Here is a 23,403-nt window from a genome sequence, read left to right as displayed (position 1 = left end):
ACAAAATATATTATGTAGATGTAGATGTCACAAAAAAATGTACTAATTAATGAATTGATACTATTAAATTATTAGCTCTTAATCTCAATTTAACAAATAAATAATGTTCCCTACAAAACAAATATATAATGTTGCTTTGTTGAAATGATACATGATACAATTAAGTACATCATTTTTTATTATTATTATTATAACAAAAGATTTTATTGATTTATTATGTTTAAAATTTTAGATAAAAAAATAATAATAAGAACTATACAACTATTTTTGTTTCTTATTATATTTTTTTATTGTTTTTAATAACTTTTTTTTATTATAAATTTTGATTTTCTATTTTAGTATTTTAGTTACATCACTTTTTTATAACCTTAAACCAAATCAAACGTGATAAAACATAAAATTATATATATTTTTTATTTCTTTCAATCAAAACATACACGGATCATGGTGTGGAATATAAATCATTATTTATTCAAAAATAATTTTTACATTATATATGTACATATATTGTATATTAACTTCTAGTGTAGTTGATTATTTCTCTATTTAATTTAGTTGTTTCCTGATTGCATACTTAATTTTTTCAAAATATCTCTTTACTTATAATTTTGGATGGAGTCTTCTAAGTAAAATAATTATATAAATATAATTTGCAATTACTTTCAATAGATACATTTTATCTTGAATATAATTATATAATATTAGTTGTGTCAATTTATAAATATTTCATTCATTTTTTTTTTACATTTCTTAGTTATAATTACTCGGGTGTTATAAGTTTTGTCTATATAATTATATGATGATTTTATCTGAACTAATTAATGAAAATTTCATTTTAAAAGCTCAAATATATTTATTACATAACTAATTCTGCTCTTTTGTTCCTTCTTATTTTTTTCTTTCTCTTTTTGCTATTGTCTTTTTGTTTCAACTGATGAATTGATGGGTAATACGTGCCTAAGTCAAGTAGTTTGTACTAGTATTTCTTCAATATAAAAAATGTGTAGATAATAAAAATTATTGGTTTAACGATTTTTTTTTCTATTAACTTTAACAGAATATTATTATATTTAACGGTAAATTGTAAACATGACTTAAACTTAAATAAATGAATAATTAAATAAATTAAAATATGATATTTTTGAGATATTTTACCATGATAATTATTTTAAAATAATAAAATCATATATTTTATGACTTCAATAAAATTTAATTAAACTTAAACTTAATATTATATTAAACATATAATATATAATCTTTTGTTGTCACTGTCAAATTAAAAAACTAGAACAAACATAAACTTAAACAAAAATAAATTAATTAATTAAAATATGATATTTTAAATATATTTTATGATAATTTAAATAATTAAATCATATATATTTAAAAATAATAAAGACATACATATCATTTTTTTATCTTATAAATTTGTGTGATAGTTTATTTTTTATTAAGTGATTGTAGCTCTTTTTCTTCATCAAATTCACCAAAGGACATTGTGAGATACATTAGAAACTAAAAATAGTTGATGTATGTATATTACTGTCTACACTATGACTTTTTCTATTCTTATTTTATTTCTATTATTAATTTCTTTTTAAATATTATTGTATTTTATATACATGTCATATAGCCAATAACTATATATCTATGTCAACGCTGTGTTTAGATGTCATATATGTATAGATTATTGATATAAATATTTATATATAATATAGAACTATAATTCATTCTATTATACAGTAAAACATCTATATACGAATACTCTATATAAGAATAACCTATATTTTATTATAAAAAATTTGGTCTCAATTTGGGCCAGTTATAAATAAGAATAATCTCTAAAATGTAATTAGTTATATGTTTTTTAAGTCCCGCATTAAGAAATTATACCTCTATATTGTAATAATTATATATACAGTCAAATAAATATATATTATGTAATTTATTTGTACACAAATGAGAAAATAAAAAATTTATTCTACATTTGAATCACTTAAGTTACTTTTAAATATGTAACAGTTATTAGAGAGTTTTATTGTTATTGTTGTTAAAGTTGATACTTTTGGGTGTTTGAAAACTTTTTGTACCAATACATTTATTCAGTCATAACCTCTCAATTAGAATAAAATTAGTTTGGTCCCAAAGCTATTCTTATATAGAGGTTTTACTATATCTATATATATATATATTTAAAAAAAAACAGTGAACCGTTTTTTATTAAAATTATAGACAATGTTTACAACTTTAAAACTAAGCAAATATACATTGCACGTTGCTTCTACCTAGTATATATATACACGTAATTGAGATTTATTTTTCTTCAAATTCGATTTAGAAGTAATGTCACGCTTTGAAATTTTAATTTTACTTGTGCTCTTATATTATAATATCCAGTTAGGATTATTAATCACTCAAGCAACATGCATAAATATCAATATTTAATACATAATCCTAGATCCTAATCATGTTACTAAAGTAGTTCAATATAAAATCCTAAATCATAATTCTATAAATCTTTTGCTAAATCAAAGAAGACGATGAGCATGAGAGCGGAAGCACTAACCTGAAGCCATTGTTGGAGATTGTACAGTGGATTTAGATCTTCCTATATAATATGTATCTCTATGAGAGAAGAATCTCTCTTTTCTTCTCTGTTAATGGGATTGCAGACATAATAAAATGATACATATATATAGGGGACCCCAACCTAAATTTATAATTAGTGATTTCTAATTTTTCCCATTATAAAATTAAAAATTCACTTTCCTGTTTCTACGTATTAAATCCATGACACTTTAATACCTATGATACTTATAACATAATTAGTCACTTAATTTTGTATTACACTTTACAATAGCATTATACATTATACATATTGTAACGACCCAAAAATCACTAATAAGGCTTAAGAGCCTTGATTAGTATGCTGGGAGGGCATAATTGGTTTATGTGTGAATTAAGTAATTTAATGCATGATTTCGTGATAAACATGCTTGTATGATTATATGAACATATGAAATGCATGTCTAAGAGTATTAGTATGCATATAAGCCCTGTTTAGCTTAAAGGGGTATATTTGTAATTTTAGCTCGTTGAGGGCATAAATGTGATATATATGTTATAATTGTGAAGAACACATTATTATGTGGATATATCTGCAACAATCCTAGGGAGCCAGTTAGTGGGAAAGTCACAGCAGGACCCAATACTTGGCTCAGGGAGAGTCAAGGGATATTTTGGGTATTAGATGGTTATTTGGGTTATCGGGTTATGGAAATAAATAATTGGAGATATATTTGAGGTTAGGAAGCCTAGGAGGGAATATTGGGGAAATTTACCATTTTGCTTTCGGGGACATTTTTGGTACCCCGAGCCTCGGGATTGACTTAATTAGTTAAGGTTGGATCAAACAAAATAAAGAAAACAATAGAATTTACCCAAACCGACCATTTTCTCTTTTCTTTCTCTCTCTCAAGGGAAACCACAGAAACAAAGGAAAAGCTTGGCTGGAAACTCAGTGAATTGAGTTGAAGTTTTGGAGATTAACCCAGTAGTAGCTAATGAATCCAACCAGGAACTGAGGTAAGCCTTGAATTATATTTTTGGTCATTTGATTATGTATCATTGGGCTGGATTCTAAGAGTTCTTGGGTTTTGAATTTAAGACTGAATTGAGGCTAGGGACTTGGGAGTTAACTCAGCAATTTCTTAGAGGATTGGTTCTTCAGTGAAGGTAAGCTCTAATTTATGGTTTAGTGTCTGAATTCTGTGTTTCCCTAGTTGGTTTTGATGTTCTTAAGCTTATGGGTTCCAAAGATTAAAGTATAATTTTGATGAGTTTCTAAGGTACATTTTTGTTGGGTTATGCTATTGGAAACATGTTAGAATGTTTGAGATAATTGAATTGTGTCATTAGGATGGTTTTGGGTGGATTGGAGTGAGGTTTGAGTGTTAAAAATGGTGGGTTTTCTGGGTTCAAAGGGGTCGGGCCGCAGCTCAGTTCTTGGTGTGCCGGGCCCTTTGGAACAAATGAGTGCTGAGGAAGAGGGGCGGGCTGCGGCATGGGGAGTGTTGGGTCGCGGCCCGTGTATGTTATCTGGTGAGGCTGGGCCTCTGGATGGGGGAGGACCGCGGCATAGGAAGCTTGGGCTGTGACTCTTAAGGGAATTTTTGGCTTTATGGAGATTCGATGTCCTGGAGGCTAGAACTTAGCCCGGAAACCTTTATACAATTATTGATGGAATCCCTTTATCTTGGTTGTGACTAGGTGTAAGCTAGGGCTCGGGAAGCGGATCGTGCCCAAGGGTCATCTCTCGTAATCAGAACACTTAGAAATTAAAGGTAAGAAAACTGCACCGGTTGTGAGTTTATAAACGGGACTAAGGGCTCCCTATTCTTGTATGCATTATGAAAGTTGGTATTATGTCATGTGAATATTAAACAAACGGCCTAAGAGTGCTGGAGTTTACATTGGTGCACAGGGTGCGGCTCAATCACTGGTAGCTGAGGACAGCTTAATATTCGCTGAGCTCGGTTTAAGCGGGCCGGAGTCAGTGGGGTAAATAGAGGGTGTGACCTAAGGGCGTCGACCCTGATTATCATGTATCGTTGTTAACTGATGAATATGACATGCTAAATAGTTGGGTATTAGTTTGTAGATTTTATGGTTATGTCTATGGACTACGTGACTAATGTAGACTGCTAAGTGCATGAACATGCTCAAAGAGTTATTTGATTATTATCATTGTTTGTGCTATGATGTTATGTTTTCTTGCTGGGCCTTGGCTCACGGGTGCTACGTGGTGCAGGTAAATGCAAGGGTAAGCTTGATCAGCCCTGACTTGCAGAACTCTAGAGGCGGAATGTACATGACTAGCTGCTCAGTCGCCACGGTTGAGGGTGGGACAGGAACAGGAGGACCATAAGTGTTTGTTTTGCCCTTAGAGTGGCTAGTGGTTGTTTGTACTCTGGAAATTTTGTAAACTGACCTTCAAATGTTATTTCTTTTGGGATCCCATGTACACAACGTTTATTTAGATAAAATGTATCTTTCATGACCAAAATCTTTTAACCCTAGTATATTAATGGTTTTAGTGACACGTTTTCAACTAAATGACTTGATTAGCAAGTCCTGCACCTTTATAAATACACAGTGTAATAGTCTTGGCTACCCAAGGCGTTACAACTTGGTATCAGAGCGTCATAGGTTTAAAGTGAGCTATATTTTAGTAATACATCACCACTTTGGCACTTCATTTTAAGATGCTCTTGAGTTGCTATTTTATGGGCTGAAAGTTAACTCATGATTGTACATTTTGTCTATTGGGCCTAGCACAGTTTTTTACCACTACAATAGGCCATATAAATGTTATTTGTTTGTTTAATTCCATACTCGTACCATTTTCTAGGGGTGAATATTTGACCTGCAAAACCCGCCCGACCCGAACCCCAAGAATCTGAATTTTCAGAAAACCCGTTCATTTCGGGCTTAATCCGATCCGAACTTGACATATTTTGGGTCGGGTTCGGGTTTTAAATTTGGTTATTTTGGGTTACCGAAATTATTTAAAAAAAATATATGAAAATTAAGATAACCTACAAATCTTTCTTTCTTCTTCTCTTGCACAGTTCACTCACTCAGCAACCGCGCAGGAAGCAAACGCCTCCCTCCCTCACTCAGCAGCCGCGCAGCAAGGCAAGTCCTTCCACCACCTTCTCGCCTCCCTCACTCACACCAATGCCCTTCTCTCTCACGCACGGTCACCACATCATTGGATCCTCCCTCTTGTAGCTGTACTCAGGGAGTACGCCAGCCACCAACAGGGACCTCCTCCCTTCGCCACCACCAGCCAACCTTGTCTCCTCCTAGATCCAGTGATTGTGTGAGTGAACCCGAATCGAGCACTTTGTTTGTTTAGTTTTGGATTGGGCTGAGACATTTACTGAGGATTAAGCTTGTTTAAGTTAGAAAAAGATATTGCTTTTTTGAGAAATTCTGACATAGAGAGTGAGCTTTATGGGTTTTATTCAGTAGGATTGTTTTTGGCTTATGTTTCATGAGGTACCCATTTTCAGTCTTCTTAATCTTTAATTTCAAACTTGGACTGGGTGTAATGATATGAAAAAAATAAGATGAGGGGTTTTGGATTTTGTTTGTTCATAGTGGGGACCTATTTAGTATTATGATGGAGGACCATTAATGCTCAACCCCCAAAAAAATGAACTTGAACTAAAAAGAAAGGGAAAAAAAGGTTATTGAGGTGATACTTTTATTACCCAAAATGGGCTTTTACTGACTATAAGATGCTTTTTTTTTTCGTTTTCAAGTTTAGACCTGTTTTCATTGATCTCTGTAAATATTGTGATAAATTTCCTTTTGTAAATGCTTAAGTATCAACTTTTTGTTATGTTCTGAGTTATAGTGGACTTAAACCAGAAGGTAGCTTGTAGGCTTTAACTACTAGTCTCAACATTGCTTTAACTACTAGTATCAGCATTGCAGATAATGTGATTTAGACACTTTAGATTCTTCCAAATTAGGTAACTTCATTTGCACTTGAATGTGCTACACCAATTATTGTGCTAGAATAATGGTCTGTTTCTTGAACATTTAGAGAGAAATAAAATTCCGAAGGTTACGAAAATGGCAATCCATGTTTAGTATGGTTATTAATCGTATTAAGTTTGTGACAACGCCAAATTAGACAGAATGTATATTTTTTTAGGGATATAATGAAGATTATCAGTCCAATTTTATGTCTCAATAACACTAAACTTGGAAATGAAGACACTATTTAGTGATAATTTTTTTTGTCACAATATGATTTTTTTTTTTTTTAAATATCACTTATGTCATAATTCAAATGTAATTTTTAATTACAAATTACATTAATATAGTTTTGTTATATATATATTTTATATATATATATATATAATGAAGTTTTTTGTTGTAATTTAAAAAATATCAACCCACAATTAAATTTGGGTATTTTATTTTAATTGAACCCATTTACAAAATTTGGCTGACTAACTTCATTACCATTTCCGTTTACTTCAGGGCAACTCTTCTAACCTCGACGGTGTGATTGCTCTACTCCTGATCTCCCTCTCTTCTTGTGTTCGTTGCAATCAACCGCATAAGGAAGGTATCATTGAGCTTTGGGTTTGAAATTTGAATCTGTTATCTTTGAATTTGAATTTGCTGTGAGAGTTTTTTATTTATTTTATCTTGATTTCACCCTGAATTATGTATAAATGTTACTGTCGGAGGCTGAATTGAGTTTGAAATTTGAATATAGAGTAGAGGAAGAAACATAATCTGACATGTCTTGAAAATCCTTGTTGGTGGAATGTGCTTTTACCAATTAGACAATATAAATTATGGTACAATTTTATAACTAAAGTACACTAAAATTTATAAGAGACTAAAATTGAACAAGAGACTAGCTAAATCCATCAAACAACACTAATGTAAGAGAAAAACAACGTCAATTTATAAGAGACTAGAGTTATCAATTCAACAAGGGCATTCAAAGTACACTAAAATTTGAAACATTATCATAACAAAAAAAAAAAAAAGGCAGTTATTCCATAATGTTTACTAAACCTAATTTATACAATTTATCCAAGGGAATAAATAACTAATGATACAATTTATTCGTGCATGCCTTTACTTAGTGGATTATAGGCTTGTGTGCTGCTCTGTTAATTAGTTTTTTCTTAAATATGTTGTATTAGGTAATGGATACTGATGAAGTAGATGAAACTCTTCCCCCGATAGATGATCAAGATCAACCACCTCTCACTCAGATTGAAAACCCTACTCCTCCTACTGAAAAGGGTAGAAAAACTAGGGCTAGAAAGAGGGCCAGACCTCTCATCCCTAGTGCTAGTAGTACTGGGAAAACAAAGGGAAAATAGTCATCTGTTTGTGATCATTTTACTAAGGAAGATCCTCCTCCACCCTCGACAGATCCTAACAAATAGTCTCCTCCCCCAAGTGTATATGTAATTATCGTGGGTCTGACTTCTTGTGTGGCACTAGAAAACATGGGACTAGTCATTTGTGGAACCATTTTGCTAAGTCCTTTTAAGATTGATGAGCAGAAACAAAAGACTTTAAGCTTTCAGCATGTAAAGGGAGGGAAAGAGGGGGAAACAAGCTTAGTAGCGGTAGCTTATAACAAAGAAGCTTGTAAGGTAGCCCTCACACAATATATTGTGTTGGATGAGTTGCCATTTAGACATGTCGAGGGTGAAGGGTTCAAAAGATTTGTCAAAGCACTCCAACCTAGGTTTGAGATCCCTTCTCGAATGAATGTTGTTGGAGATGTATTGAAGTTATATAAGGAGGAGAAGGTGACGTTGAAAAATATTTTGAGTCGTGAGAGGGTATCGATTACTACCGATACTTGGACTTCCATTCAAAATTTGAATTACATGGTCATCACTGCTCATTGGATTGATAGTTCTTAGGAGTATCAGAAAAGAATTATCAATTTTTGCCAAGTGGTAGATCATAAAGGGGAAACCATTGGCAATGAGATCGAGTCATGTCTTTTAGATTGTGGCATCTCTAAGTTGTTTAACATTACGGTAGACAATGCTTCTTCTAATGATGTTGCCATTAGATACTTGAGGCAACAATTCAAGGAGAAAGAGAAGGGCCTAATTTTGGATGGAAAGTTTTTACATATGAGGTGTTGCGCTCATATAGTGAACCTAATTGTCACTGAAGGGTTGAAGGAAAAACATAGGTCAGTTGCAGCAATTAGAAATGCTGTGAGGTTCGTTAGGTCTTCTCCTTCTAGGCTAAATTTTTGTAAGGAGCGTGTCATGCAAGAAATGATTGAATGTAAAGGTCTTCTGTGTTTAGATGTCCCAACAAGGTGGAACTCCATATATCTAATGCTCAATTGTGCAATAAAATTTCGGAAGGCATTTGACAGGATGCAACTAAATGCTAATTATATGAAATATTTTGATGAGGTTGACAAAGATGGAAAACCAAAGGAGGGGCCCCCCAATGTTGTTGATTGGGATAATGCTCTAGTGTTTTTGAGGTTTTTGGAGACTTTTTACGAAATAACATTAAAGTTTAGTGGGTCTACTTATATTATTGCTAATAAGTACTTCATTGAGATCTGCAATATGCAACAGGAGCTGTATGACTTAGCAGTTGACGATGATGAGGATGAATTATTGAGGACAATGGAAATGAGCATGAAACTAAATTGTGACAAGTATTGGGGAAAGCTTGATAATTGCAATGAGGCACTTCTAATTGCCTTGGTTCTTGACCCAAGATACAAGCTTGACTATCTCAGTCATTGCTTTAGTGCTACTTATGATGAGATGACGTGCAAGGAGATGGTGAAAAGGGTAGAGAAGACAATACGGGCAATGTTTGATCAATATAATGAGACAACATCAAGTCTTCATCCCGACATCTATGACTCAGCTACAATCAACCTCTATTGTTAGTGCTTCATCAACATTCGTCATGCATGTTAGTGGTCGACCTAGTGCCAACAAGAAGTCACGAAATTTGCATGATGAGTTTGTGGCACGGAGATTGGAGAAGGATGATGGAATGACAAAAAATGAGGTCGATAAATATTTGGAAGAGGAACCTGAGCGACCAAGTGAGAATTTTAATGTTTTGGGATGGTGGGTTAGTAGTGGGTGCAAATACAAGATCTTATCACTCATGGCTCGTGATGTGTTAGCTATACCGGTTACCACCGTTGCTTCTGAGGCGACATTTTCTATAGGAGGTCGAATTTTAGATCCTTTTAGAAGCTCACTAAGCCCAAGGATGGTCGAAGCATTAATTTATCTCAATAACTGGTGGAGCGGATCACATCAACCCATCATTATTCGAGACTATATGGATGAAGAAGAAGCGCTTCAAACATCAGAGTATCTTGAGTCAGGTAGTTTATTACATTTTATTTGGATTTTCGTGGTCTAACTTGCAACTAATAACTTGTAAATATTTTATTTTAAGTGTGTGAATGTTTTATAATCTAATATTTATCTTTTTATATTAATAATATTTGTAGAGATGACCAATGATCCTACAAGTGCTGAGCCAGCTTCATCCTTTGTCAATTTTCAGTCTTCGGCCTCATCTGCACAACAATCTACAAATTGAAAGAATTGCTTGTAAGAATTTATTCGTGCATGCCTTTACTTAGTATGTTATTATTTATTATCCTTGATTTCTTTTCTTTAATAATTTATTTTTATTTAAATTTTGAAAGGAAGGAAGGAAAGGAAGGAAGGAAAGGGCATGGACTTTCTTTGTATTTTGAATTTTCATGGACTTTATGTTTATGGTTGTAGACTTATGGACTTTATTATGGTTTTGTAGTTAACTAGTTATGTACTTTAGTTTATGGACTTTATCTTTGTTTATGGTTGTATTTTGGGACTTTGACATTTTTTATGTTTGTAATTTGGACTTTGTTTGTATTTTAAGTATTTTTGGACTTTTGATTGACATTATATTTTTTCAAAATTTTTAACATCGACCCAATTTGTAAAAAAAATATCAATCAAAAATCAATTTGTAAAAACAAACTTTAAAAATTAAAAAAGTGTAAAAAAATGGTATTTTTGCAAAATTGGGCTTTTTGGCCCAAAACCCAATAGGCCCAGCCCAACCCGAAACCCAACCCGAAAAACTCAAAAATTTCAGATCGATTTCGGTACCATTTTTCTCCACCCGAACCCAATGAACCCGAAAATCCGACCCGTATGCACCCCTACCATTTTCCTCTATTAAAATAGGATTAACAAAAATATTAGATAACATTTATGAGTCAAAATTAAAATACATTTATTATAAAATAAAAATATTTTGAAAAATTATTTATTTTTCTATTTTTATTTAACGAAAAGACGCAAATATACTTATAAGCTTAAATCCAAGAGCATTGCTATAAGGCACCCCTAGAGTGTACAATACCCTAGGACGTTACATATGTGTCTAGGATATTTGCGGCAAAAATAACTAATATTTACAGAATGTAACATTTACATACCTAATTTGTTTTTTGACGAAAAAAGTACCAAAAGTTGCTAAAATATAGCATTTAAATACCCAAACTTTTTTGTTGGTGGCAAAAATACCAAAATTTGCTAAAAGTTTGCACCTTTACTACCAAAAAGTTAAAAAAATATTAAGACAAATGTATTTTAAGTTATAAAAATTATTAAAAATATACAAAAATAACCTAAATTAATTCTAAAATTAAAAAAAAAGTTTATTTAATAAAAAAAATAATTTTTGATTGAAAATAGTTAAAAGAAAAACCAATAACTAAAAAACTATTAAAAGATAAACAAATTTATTAAAAAAACGTTAATATAATAAAAAAATATTTATTTATTATTTTTATTAAATAAAACTATTCTTTAATTTTAGAATTAATTTAGACTATTTTTTATATTTTTATATAATTTTAATGATATTTTACAACTTTAGATAGATTTGTATAATTTATTTCTTAACTATTTGGGTAGTAAAGGTGAAAAGATTTAGCAGCTTTGAGTATTTTTGCCGCAAAAAAAAAGTTTGGGTATTTAAATGTTACATTTTAGCAACTTTGGGTATTTTTTCCGTCAAAAAAAAATTTGGGTATTTAAATGTCACATTCAATAAACATTGGGTATTTCTGTCGCAAATATCCATATGTTTTAATATTGGGTCTCACATATTTTAATTTAAATTTAATTTAATTGTAATATGTAGGACCCGATATCAGGGGCGGACCCAGCTAAAGGACAAGCTGGGTCTATAGACCCAGATAAAAAAATGAAGTATTTGATTTTTTTATAAAAAAAAAAAGAAAAAAAAAGCGGTTTGTAGACCATGTCTGTTGTGGGAAAATGAGCATACTTAACCATTGATCAAATGACTTTATTTGCTATGGTTGGTTATAATTAATATTTAATTCTATGTAAAAACGTTCACAACACTAAAAAAAAGGAGAAATACAAAGTACCACATTGCTTTTAGAGTTAAATTTGCTCTAATTCTCATCGATATAATCATCATATTCGGTTTTATCTAAACAAAAATACTTTTTTGAGACTTTTATTGTTTCATAAGTATAGTTTTTAATTTTTTTTAGTTAATTTTAAATTGATATAATAATATAAAAAATTAATAGAAGAACTATTGATAGTCCTCATTTAAAAAATTTGTGTAATTTATGATCACAAATTATATAAGAAAATTTAATCTATATTTATTGGATAATTTTATTGATATATATGTAATTACAATTTATATGCATACATATGAACATGAATTATATATAAAAATGTGTGCTATATTTATTTGATATTTGTAATTGTATGTATAGAATGCATATAAATACAAATTATATAAATTCTGAGCTGAGAAATTGATTTATTATGCTAAGATTTGATGACATGTGCTTTTTTAAGTAATAATTGTGATTTATTTATAGTTAATATTCACAAAGAGTAGTCTACATAATTTTTCAAAAAAAAATTTAGCATATTATATTATTCTTTTCGAAACAAAATTTGCTTGCGCCCCACCTAGAACGAATTAATGGGTACCAATAGCATTATAGGGTATTGGGCACCCTAGGAAGTTGTTTAGCATTTTTCTAAATCCAAAGGGAAATTGTGATTTTGTTTAATTTAGTAAAAAATATGTATGAGTTATAAGTGGCATTCATGAAATTAATCCCATCATAAATGGTGGGGTCCGAGGAAACGGAAATGTCTAAATGAAAAATATAAAGATGATCAAAGTTATTTAGGAAGGAAAAATTAATAATTTTGATGAGAGTCTACAAAGAAGGCATGGGTAGCTGTCTGAAAGTGAGCTAAATAAGTAATGAAGTATCCAATGAGTAAACATCTATTAGACGGTCTTTTTCTTTGAAAATGAAAAAGGAATAGTTGATTTTGTGGACAGTGAGGATGTTAACCTTTGCTTATTTTTATGCTTTATTGACACATCAAATTCCAATATCGAAATCATGTGACCAAAATGTTCAATTGTCGGCAATCCACACGCACTCACTCATCTGTTTTTATTGATCTAACCACCCAAAATATATATAAATATATATATATATAGTTTTAGAGTTTAGTTTCAATTAGGGGAGAAACAAACATTTATATGCCCCACTACTTAAATTATAATTATAATGATAATAATATGGACTATGACGCTACGTCTATGCCATCATGTGTAGTATCTGAATCTGAATACTTTCGCCATCATCATCATCATCATTAAATAAATTTGGTGTTTAAAAACAATATCCATAATCATAATACAGGCCACCAAAAAATAATCTGTATTAACCATGAACACGGGCTAGTTAATCGGGGAATAGTTGCTCAAAGAATACAGCCGATTCAATTATTCTGGTTCTGGAACTAAGTAACACTACTAAAAATTAGAGAGCATATATATATGTTCAACCAAAGAGCCGAAATTGATCTGAATTACTTACTTATTTCATCAAACAAATAAAAGCTAATTTGACTGTTTAATTAACATAACATGAACCAGAAGTCCATAATCAATACATATGGCAATATTATGATATAAAGAAAATATTTACTTACATAATGGAGCAGTAATGGGTGTAAGCATCTTCGGCCACGACATACCAAACATCGCATTTCTTACAAGTGCTTGAAGGGTAAGAAATGATCATGTCCTTCTTTTCATCTTTTTTCTCTTCCTTTGGAGGACCAATACTCACAATTGTAGCAGTTTTCCTGAACTTCCTTACCTTCCTAATGATACACACTGGATCAGCTTCACCAATCACTGTCACTGTATTTTTTGAGGGGTCTAGGACTATAGAAGTTATTCCTTCAATCTTTGCAATTAAGTTCATCACCTTCTGCCTGCACTTGGAGCAGAGCAGTTCCACTGACACCACAGTTTTCTGCAACAAAAGAGTCAGATTGAATTTTAGTACACCACAACCTCATAATAGAAGAATGCACATTCTCCTGAAAAAGTACTGGGTGTGTCAGTAAGAGGTTAAAATAAGGTTGAGTTGAGAGAGGTCAGAAATTTAATTCGCTAATAAATAAATAAAAAAAAAAAGCATCACAGAAAACACTGTAAAATTATATTAAAACAAAAACGTAGGAAAGATGAACCTTAGAAACCATCTTGATGAAAGTGTTAAAAAAAAAAAAAGACTCGGAGAGAAATCAGGATCAAACTACAAGGAAATGGAAAATTGGTCTCCTTTGATTATGCTTTTAGAGCATTTTTGTGTTCTCTTTTCTAATATATTAAACTAGGAGTTACAAAAGGAGTGACACGTTAGTAGGTAGCTGGAAGTAAATGCAAGTCAGAGAAAGCTCTTTCTTTGATTGGATCACCAATGACCTCCAATATGGCAATTAATGCACCCTCTACAAGGCCTAAACATAGCTCCACTGTATACCACCCACCTTATCCTATAATTCATCATTCTTAAGAACCCTATTCAAGAAATAAAGGGAAAAAATTACTTCAATTGGAGTAGGAATTAAGAAATTTCTATAATTCATCATTCTTAAGAACCCTATTCAAGAAATAAAGGGAAAAAATTATATAGTGATACAAAATATTTGACACATTTAGCAACTATAAGTCTATATAACTTTAGCACCATGTTAGTCCAAAGTAAATTCCGTCTAAAACAAATTATGCTTTTGTGAATAACTGATTGCTGTGGGCTTTAGTCTGCAAAAAATGACAATGACCTAATATTACAAGTGTCCTGGTCAATTGGACATGGGATAGTAAATGTTCTTCAGTGGGGTCAGCTAATGGGCGCTCTTGACCCACCTCTGCAATCTATTTAATCTCTTTTTGTCCCACTCAAAGACATTGAGAACTCCATGTTGAGCAAAATGCAAATGGTTATTAACGAGTGTTGTCTAATTTCAAATGTCTAGTTGAAGGTTGATCAATATGTTGCTACAGCAACAAAATGATGCAAACCCTTCCAAATTTGTTGCCTAACCTGATGCAGGAAACGGGGCTGCTGTTGCCTCTATGATTCTTCAGTAACATACTTTCCCAATTATTGGAGTTTTATCAGTCACTGCAGTAACAAACATGAAATCCAGATGCCAGCCATAAGCAATAAATTCTTTGTCCAATGGGCAAAAGTTAATCAGCTTAGTAAAAATATTCAACACACTATCTTACAAATTATTTGTGGAAAGCACAACAATATATTAAATATCTAACCAGCTGTGGACACAAAAATACCTTTGCAAAAGTAGCATATTGCTTTGTGATATGATTTGAATGTTTTCCTTCACCGCAAGAGTGCTTTAAGACCAAAATTCTTTGAACTAGAAGTTACTTAGAACTAACAGCCCAAAGTATTGCTTTTCAACAGCAAAGAATTTTCCCAAGCAGAAATGTTATGCAATGCCACTTAAACGAACAAGGCTCATTTTGCACCACAGCCAGAGCCAGGCCCCAGAATTAAAGAGGTGAATTTACACCTAGAGGTTATATGATCAATAACATTAAATCATCAAGTTAGATCAAATACAAAATCCTCCACTCTATATATTCAAAGAGCATTTTGTGTCGAAAGCAGATTTATTTAACATGGTTCTCTTCTTCCTATTTTCCTGTTTTTTTTTTTTTTTTTTTGGAGCGATTAGCATGCATCTCACCGTAATGATAACACAATCACATCGTTATTTACTGCTATCTAGTCAACTAACAGCAATCACAAGTTCAATAAGACTAATTTTATTAGAGAAAGAAGCCTTCTACAATCAGAATTATTTTTTAAGACACATGGTTGTCAAACACCATGGGCTTTCTTCTATCCTCACATTCATAAAGTATCGAGGTTAATTTTAAACTCCAGCTGTAGAAATAAATATGTCCATGTGAGCTTGGGATGGAATCACAGTGGAGTAGTTGATACATCACCATCCAGCAGAGACCCAAAAGTTGTGTTCTATCGCTTTCTCTTCTTTTATCTCAGAATTCCCATTATCTTAGATGACAAGATTACCAACTTATGTCTCCATAACTATTTGCCACAAGGCATAAAACAGCATACTGCATGCTGTGTCGATACTCGATACAGTTATGCATCTAGGCACATACATTATACATTGGATAAGAAATTATAATGCATGTTTCCTAATTAAAACTTCAATGTTTAACATCAATCTAAGACTAAAGTTCAACATTTTTCAGAGATCAAAATAATAAATAAAATTTGAACAATCAATGTCTTTGCGTCCGATAAAATAAGATGCCAAATAGAAATTGATAAAAACAGAATACAGACATGTAATAACTTACCATTGAGACCACCCAAAGAATGATCAAGTGGCAAGACAAGGAATGGGTGTTTTTTATTATTTATTAATGGGAAACAAGGCTCATTACTCGAGTAAAGTAGCTAGACAATAGTTTAAACATTTACATTAACAAAGGACATTCAGCTACCCATCAACCCCTAAAAAAAGAGGGGAACAAACCGGGTAACAGAATTGCAGTTCCTTCCAAGTCTTGTAACAATTACAACAACAACATTGAATAGGAAAAATTGCCTAATCAAGCGACTGGCACTTACCATTAAGATCTTCAGTAATATGATCCATGGCATTGTATTAAACCTCGGATCACATTTCCATAAACATCCAAACTATTAATTTTATTCCACCTCTTGCTTTGATTTCACCATCCGTGTGTAGCAGCTTACAATTTTCTTGTCTTTTTCATAATATTCTTGCATACTTTCAAAAGGTTTCAAATCCAGATCAATGAAACATACCTGCAAGAATCAATGCTCATATAAAAGAGAAGAACAACTTTAAAATTCCAACTTCGTAAATCAATTTAGTTCAGCAATCTAGCTGATAAAGGATTATGTTTACTATCATAACAATCAGTGCATAGACCAATCTTTAAATTCACTTTACTAAAAATCATGAACACAGAACCAATATAAGAGTCATTGCACCTTTCTCATGACTGTTATACATGATTTCATTTTAAAGCAAGAATGCATTATTTTTTATTTACTTATGTTGAGGACATTAGCATTTATTGCTAATCTCCTAAATTTAGTAGTTACCTGATTTTGAAATATTTGTATTTATCTCCGTTTTTCATTGTTATAGCATAAATCTACCTCCCAGGGTTGTAATTTGTGAGTGCTAACATTAAGAAAGCAATGAGCAGTTTAGTCTCTCTTTTCTCCTCCCAATTTCACTACAATTTATATATTTTTAACTAGCATCCCGGCCTAAATCTACAATATTTGGGGATCAAGAAACTATAGCAATTGTTGTGTAGGTACCTAGGAGAGACTCAAACCTCAGACCTTGTGGGACATAATCCCATAATTTTGATTAGGGAAGTTTGACCATATATACATTCTATTCTAATATGTCATATTTTATAAATATGCCAACCTTAAAGATTATAGGCAAAATATGCCTTCCCTACAATTTTGGACAAAGTTGCGCCTCCCATTTAAACACCCTCCACCTCTCATTTCTCACTTTAATCATCCATGGTTTCACAGCCACCACCTCATTAGTTTGAAGCAAATCTGATCCATTCTAACGATGCCACCACCTCCCATCACCATGATTTTTTTTTTTAATGATTGGGAATCCAATTCAAAACTTAAACCAAAATTTTTTTTCACTCAAAACGCAAATTCATAAATTTTGTACAAGATTTTTTGGATTTGTTTGCACATCTGGAACTCTGAAAATTTCATATTTTTGAGGAAGAATGATGGTCCAATGAAAATTTGGCCTCTAAAACCAAGTTTTTCGTGAGACCATTGTTAATAGCATCGTTTTGGCCTCTAAAATCAAGTTTTTCGTGAAACCATCGTTAACCATCATTTTTTAAAAATTGATAAAAACTTTAGTGAGACATAAATTTTCACTTAGTTGTCGAGGTGATTTTTTTAAAATTTTGGTTTTTATATATATATATATTGAGATCTACACGTTTAGAATGTGTAGAATCTTCAATTTGGAGTGTGTAGGACCTCAAATTTTGATCATTAAGTCTCAATCTTCATTATAGCCTCAAACGACAGATCTCAAAATTTAAGGTTCTACACCTCGAATTTAAGGTTTCACACATCCTAAATATGTAAACCTAAAAAAAAATACCAAAATTAAAAAGAAAAAATAATCACCTCAAACCAACAACCGATTAAAAAATTATGCCTCACCAAAGTTGTATCAAATTTCACAAAACGATGCTTCTACGAAAAACTTGTTTTAGAAGCCAAAACATTGCTATTAACGATGGTTTCACAAAAACTTGATTTAAGGCCAAAATGACGCTATTGACGATTGTTTCAAGAAAATTTTGATTTTAGAGGCCAAAATTATGCTATTAACGATGGTTTTACAAAAAACTTGATTTTTGAGGCCAAATTTGCATGGGACCATCGCAAACCATAGTTATACATCGTTCTTGCTCAAAAATCTGCAATTTTTCAGAGTTTTAGATGTAAAAAGAAAAATGCAAATGAAACCAAAAAATCGTATACATAAATGTTCAAAATCCACGAATTAGTGTCTTAATTCTTAAGTGAATATTTTCTTGGGTTTATGTTTTGAATTAGATTTTCAATCATTAAAAAAAATCACGGGCGCTTCAATGGTGATGGGAGGTGGCGGCGGAGGGTGTTTGAATGGGAGGGGCAACTTTTTCCAAAATTGTAGGGAAGGCAAATTTTGCCTATAATCTTTAAGGTGGGATAAAATATGCCCAATCTATTAGAATGCATATATGGTCAAATTTCCCTTTGGTTATGGGACAAACTTTTTAAGCAGTTACTGTTTCTATAAAAGCAAACAAATATATAATTATACATGAATAATTTTGGTCCAAAGTGTATGCTTGTAATGTCTAACTGTTTCAATCACATCATGCATGACATAAATGCTATAATAAAACAGATTGCAATACGAATAAAATGGATAAAAAGAGATTCTACCTTATAATCAAAAGTTTGACGGGTTGATTTCAGGTACACACTGTCATACGGAGATTCTGAGACACCTTTCCTCGGTTTAAAACTCATCATCAAACTGCAGTCCTTGGCTGTTGTGCCGATCAAAAAGTTCTTTACTATCTTCAAGCTTTCGTCTAAAGAAATGGAATGCAAGGTCGTATACTTGTGTGGAACTTTCTCTTCCCCCAATTCTCTACACACTTTGCAAGGCTCACAAATAATATTATAATATGCATGAATTGCCCCCTCTATGTCAAGATTCTCAAGCTTTTGAAGTTCTATAAGCCTATCCATTACTCCGGATGTGTAAATTGTTTCGGCAATAAGTTGTATAAAACTCTCTGTACGCAGACCATGATCCCCTAGAATGACATCTTTGAGTGCATCTTCAAATCCTTCTAGAATGACAGAATTTGTACTGTCAGCAATACCACCCAAGGTCCCAAATATTAGAGAACCATCTAAAAATACACGAAAATTGTTTTGAGGGGATGAGAGGAGATCATTGATAGATTTATGTATTCTGTCCTTTACTCCCGAGAACAAATCAATAGGGTCATATTCACTAAATGAGGAAATCTGCAATGGAAGTTAAAATATAGAAAACAACTTCAGCATATATGGTTGAAAAACTCAAAACTTGCCAATCATGCCACCAGAGTTAAAAAACTAGAGCACATGGTGCATTGGTACTCCCAAGTTATGCAAGTCCTTGCACCAATCTTACAAAAATTAGGGCCACAACAGAAATCTCAACATTAGTTGAGAAAGGGACTCATTGTACAAACATCATACATCAACATAATGAAATAAAACTCATATTATTTTAAGTTTCACAATTTGAAAACAAGAAGGCAGTAGAAAGTGTACCTCTCCTCCATGCAACTTGAGGGCCTGGTGCATTTTATAACGAGATACACTTCGTTTGATGCAGTTCCCTTCACCTATAAATTCTGAGATTGGGAGGAATCCACATTTGGGCTATATTTGGAAAAAATTAACACAAGGAAAGTCATGTATGTTTTATAACGATGGAACTGATTGAAAAAACAAACATAAAAAACTCGGTAATAAGAATAAACATTACAAAAGTGTAACCCCCAGGACAAGAATCCCATAAAAATAAGTACCTTTATCTCTACACATAAGCAGTGTTCACCTTCATGGATGCCTAAAATAACAGAGAGGAAGAAACCGTCAACTTCTTGAGTATTATACTAAGTGTAAATACAATTAGTTTACTGAAAAGCTTGTACTGATTGTTATGACAGTTTATCTTCCTACTTCCTAAACTATTTTTCTATATTTCAGCTTCCAGAATTTTACAGCTGTAAACCCTTACATGAAATTGTGAATTAAAAAGGGAAGGAAAGTTAATACTGGAGGCTATATCAAAGAGAGAGAGAGAGAGAGAGAGAGAGAGAGAAAACAGATAAACTTAGAAACAGAATCTTAAAGTCTTAAGTCCACACAATGAGAGCAAATAACTCTTAGTTCTAACAAATAGTAATTACCACACCATAAGTAGCACAAAGTAGGGGAACTATTATTTTTTCAAGCGCAGAAAAAGAGATATCAAATTGTAGAAGCATAATGATTATACCACTTGGAAAAATAGAATGATCAGATAGTAGAAGCACGGAATCACAACGTGTATCAACTTTGGCAGCATCAACTCTCCAAGCAGGACGCTGAGACAATACATTTTTCTCAACCGACTCAAGAAATTCCCTTGAAACCATAACGCGCTTCTGCAAGATTTTCAAGTTCAAAAGGAAACTAAACCATAATCCAATTGATAATTTCAAAATAGTGCTCAAGCGTGGCATTGAAAAAACGATCAGTTTCTAAAAAATTTAACACCAACAAAACTAAATTCTAACCTGATTCATTTATTTATTTTTCTCTCTATTTGAATCAAATAGCTTGAATCACAACAATGTTTCCACTGTCAGTTTTTCTTCCCACAAGGAGATAGTTTAAACTTATTCAAACAGCAGTCATGTGTTGTTTGACAAACATAACAGAGATTCATCATTGCATTTATCACAATTCATAAACCATACGCAGCAAAAACACCAAGAGAGTAATTTATAGAAACATACCCCAACATCTACATATTTGGAACCCAGTAAAGGGCTTATTACGTGCTCCAGAAACTTGTGGCCGGCAAGTTCTCTGGTAGGTGCGGACACAATGTCTTCTATCTCCTTCCACACAAGGCGCTCGTGCAGGGCTAAAGCTGTGAGGCTCTTGTCAGGCTTCGATTTGTTCCTCGCAACCTTCTGAATCCGCAAAACTTTGCCAATCTACACAGTAGTAACAAGAAAAGGTTTCAAATTCAATTACACTAATCTATTAAAAAGGAAAAGATGCAAATAAAAAAAGCTTGGAATTGACATTGTGCTGAAATTGAGTACATACAAAGGCAGGAGATGATCCGGAGTAAGCAAGGACAAGATTAATGGCGCCTTCGCCTCTGTAAGTCCATTGAGCAGCGTCGTTTTGATCCAAAACCACCTCCATTAACCTAAGATCTGGAGATATGGTGTTTTACAGAAAAAGTCAGACCAAAATATTCTTGCTTTTTACTTCGAGAGTGAAAGCGAAGAGAAGCTTTGGAAAGATGTTGTTTTCTTGCTTTGTAGTTTGTTGTACAAATACCACTTGGCACCTGCTAATGGAGATGTACTTTGTTTTATTGCTGATGCATCTTTCACTTGTACCTTCTGGTCTTTTTGCACCCTGATGCCTGATCCCATGTGCTAGTGTCTATGGGAAGCGACACTTTATTTTCAGTTAATATCATAACGATCCCGATATTTTGAGGGGAAAAAAATCACGATATTTTTTTTTTAAAGAAATAGTATAAATAGTATTTTTGTTTTCGAATTATTATTAGTATATAATTGTAGCACCCGAATAATTGTCAATGTTAAAAATTTCTATAAACTTTACACATTATTTAAATATGAGATTTTTATTATATTTCGCTCTATATTATTAATAGATTGATGATGTAACATTTTATCTGTTGATGTAACAGTGTCATATGTAGAATAATTAATAATTTTACCCTTAAATTTTGATCACTACCAAATTGTGATATTTTTATCAAAAATATATGTAACTTTTTTCTTAAAAATATTAATTAAATCCTTACAAAATTAAAAATCTAATTAATAATAAATATCTATTTTTTTTACTTTTTCCTTTTATTTTCTCTTATAATATAAAATAAATTTATTTTAGAATGAAAATTTAAAATAAATACTAAAACAAAGAAAAAAACTTTTAATTAAAGAGGAGGACGAAAGGGAAAAACTTTATTTTACGATTTATTTTTAATTTTTATTTTATATTGTAAAAAAAAGTTCTTTGTTATTAATTAGATTTTTAATTTTTGAATAATTGAAAATTTATTTAATTAATTTGAAGCTTTTAGTATTGTTTATTTTCTTAATCTTTTAAAATGATTTTTTTTTATTTTTAAGAAAAAAAAATAGTTTTAATAAAAGTGACACAATTTGTTAGTAGTCAAAGTTTGGGGGGAGGGGGGGGGGGGGATTGATATTTATTCTACACATGATACTATCACATTAAATGCCACATAATTAATTTGTTAGCCACTCAAGACAAAATCTAACAGAAGTGTCATATTTCAGTAACATGTATAGTTTGTGGGAAATTTTTAATATCGTGAATCATTCAGGAGCACGATCATATAATTATCCTAGTTCAGGGGAAAAAATGATAATTATTCAAAAAATATATATAATATACATTTTAGATATTTTGGGCTATCCTATCCCATGCCTATAGGGCACTTTACAAAAATATAGGAAAAAACGAGATAATTTTTTACATTATATCACAGAATATGATAACTCTAGCAAAAAAATGCTTAAAATATGAAAATCCCACAAAATATTATAAACAAAAATACACACTCTCTCTCTCTCTCTCTCTCTTATTTTCCTCTCTCCCTCATGTACCTTTCACTCACTCTCTCCATTTTCTCTCACAGCAATGACAGCCAACAATTTTCTCTCACAACAATAGAAACTCTTTTCGTACAGGCAACCGAAAACGAACGTTGTACCTTAGGTCACCATCGACGTCATTTCTAGTTCATCTTCTTCTTCTTCGTGCTTTTCTTCTTCTTCACGTTCTTCTTCTTTTTCTTTTTTGTCTTCCTGGTCGTTTCAGATTTTATTTCTTTTAGATCTGGTTTTTTTTTCTCCAAATCTGTGTAAGTAGCCAGTTGCCTTCTTTGATCTTCTTCTTCTCGGTTATTTTAATATCTAATTTTGCTTTTCAAATGTAGTTATTTTTTTTAAATATTTGGCTAAGTAACCAATTAA

At 31.9% G+C, this 23,403-nt stretch overlaps 2 protein-coding genes across 2 annotated transcripts; both read right to left on the bottom strand.

Annotated features, from left to right (window-relative positions):
* Positions 1–13,332: 13,332 nt before the first annotated feature.
* Positions 13,333–14,391, bottom strand: LOC133803376 (heavy metal-associated isoprenylated plant protein 2-like). Its single transcript, XM_062241403.1, has 2 exons — positions 14,175–14,391; positions 13,333–13,954 (listed from the first exon to the last, which is right to left on the bottom strand). The coding sequence occupies exons 1-2, from the start codon at positions 14,184–14,186 to the stop codon at positions 13,622–13,624; spliced, it is 345 nt and encodes a 114-aa protein (XP_062097387.1). The 5' UTR covers positions 14,187–14,391; the 3' UTR covers positions 13,333–13,621.
* Positions 14,392–16,330: 1,939 nt separating this feature from the next.
* On the bottom strand, positions 16,331–21,678 carry LOC133803375 (inositol-pentakisphosphate 2-kinase-like). Its single transcript, XM_062241402.1, has 7 exons — positions 21,464–21,678; positions 21,145–21,348; positions 20,643–20,790; positions 20,170–20,210; positions 19,910–20,020; positions 19,022–19,618; positions 16,331–16,822 (listed from the first exon to the last, which is right to left on the bottom strand). Exons 1-7 carry the CDS (start codon positions 21,563–21,565, stop codon positions 16,703–16,705), a joined length of 1,323 nt encoding a protein of 440 aa, XP_062097386.1. The 5' UTR covers positions 21,566–21,678; the 3' UTR covers positions 16,331–16,702.
* Between the last annotated feature and the right edge of the window lie 1,725 nt (positions 21,679–23,403).

Source organism: Humulus lupulus, chromosome X, assembly GCF_963169125.1.
Source record: "Humulus lupulus chromosome X, drHumLupu1.1, whole genome shotgun sequence".
Classification (NCBI taxonomy): domain Eukaryota; kingdom Viridiplantae; phylum Streptophyta; class Magnoliopsida; order Rosales; family Cannabaceae; genus Humulus; species Humulus lupulus.
This window is presented reverse-complemented; position numbering and strand designations above follow the sequence as displayed.

Excerpts from the sequence above, each read along its gene's own strand:
- LOC133803375 (XM_062241402.1), bottom strand. The coding sequence starts at position 21,565 with ATGGAGGTGGTTTTGGATCAAAACGACGCTGCTCAATGGACTTACAGA. Across the intron at positions 20,791-21,144 it reads CCAAATATGTAGATGTTGGG|AAGCGCGTTATGGTTTCAAG; the intron begins GTATGTTTCTAT and ends AAAATCTTGCAG. Across the intron at positions 20,021-20,169 it reads GCTTATGTGTAGAGATAAAG|CCCAAATGTGGATTCCTCCC; the intron begins GTACTTATTTTT and ends TTCCAAATATAG.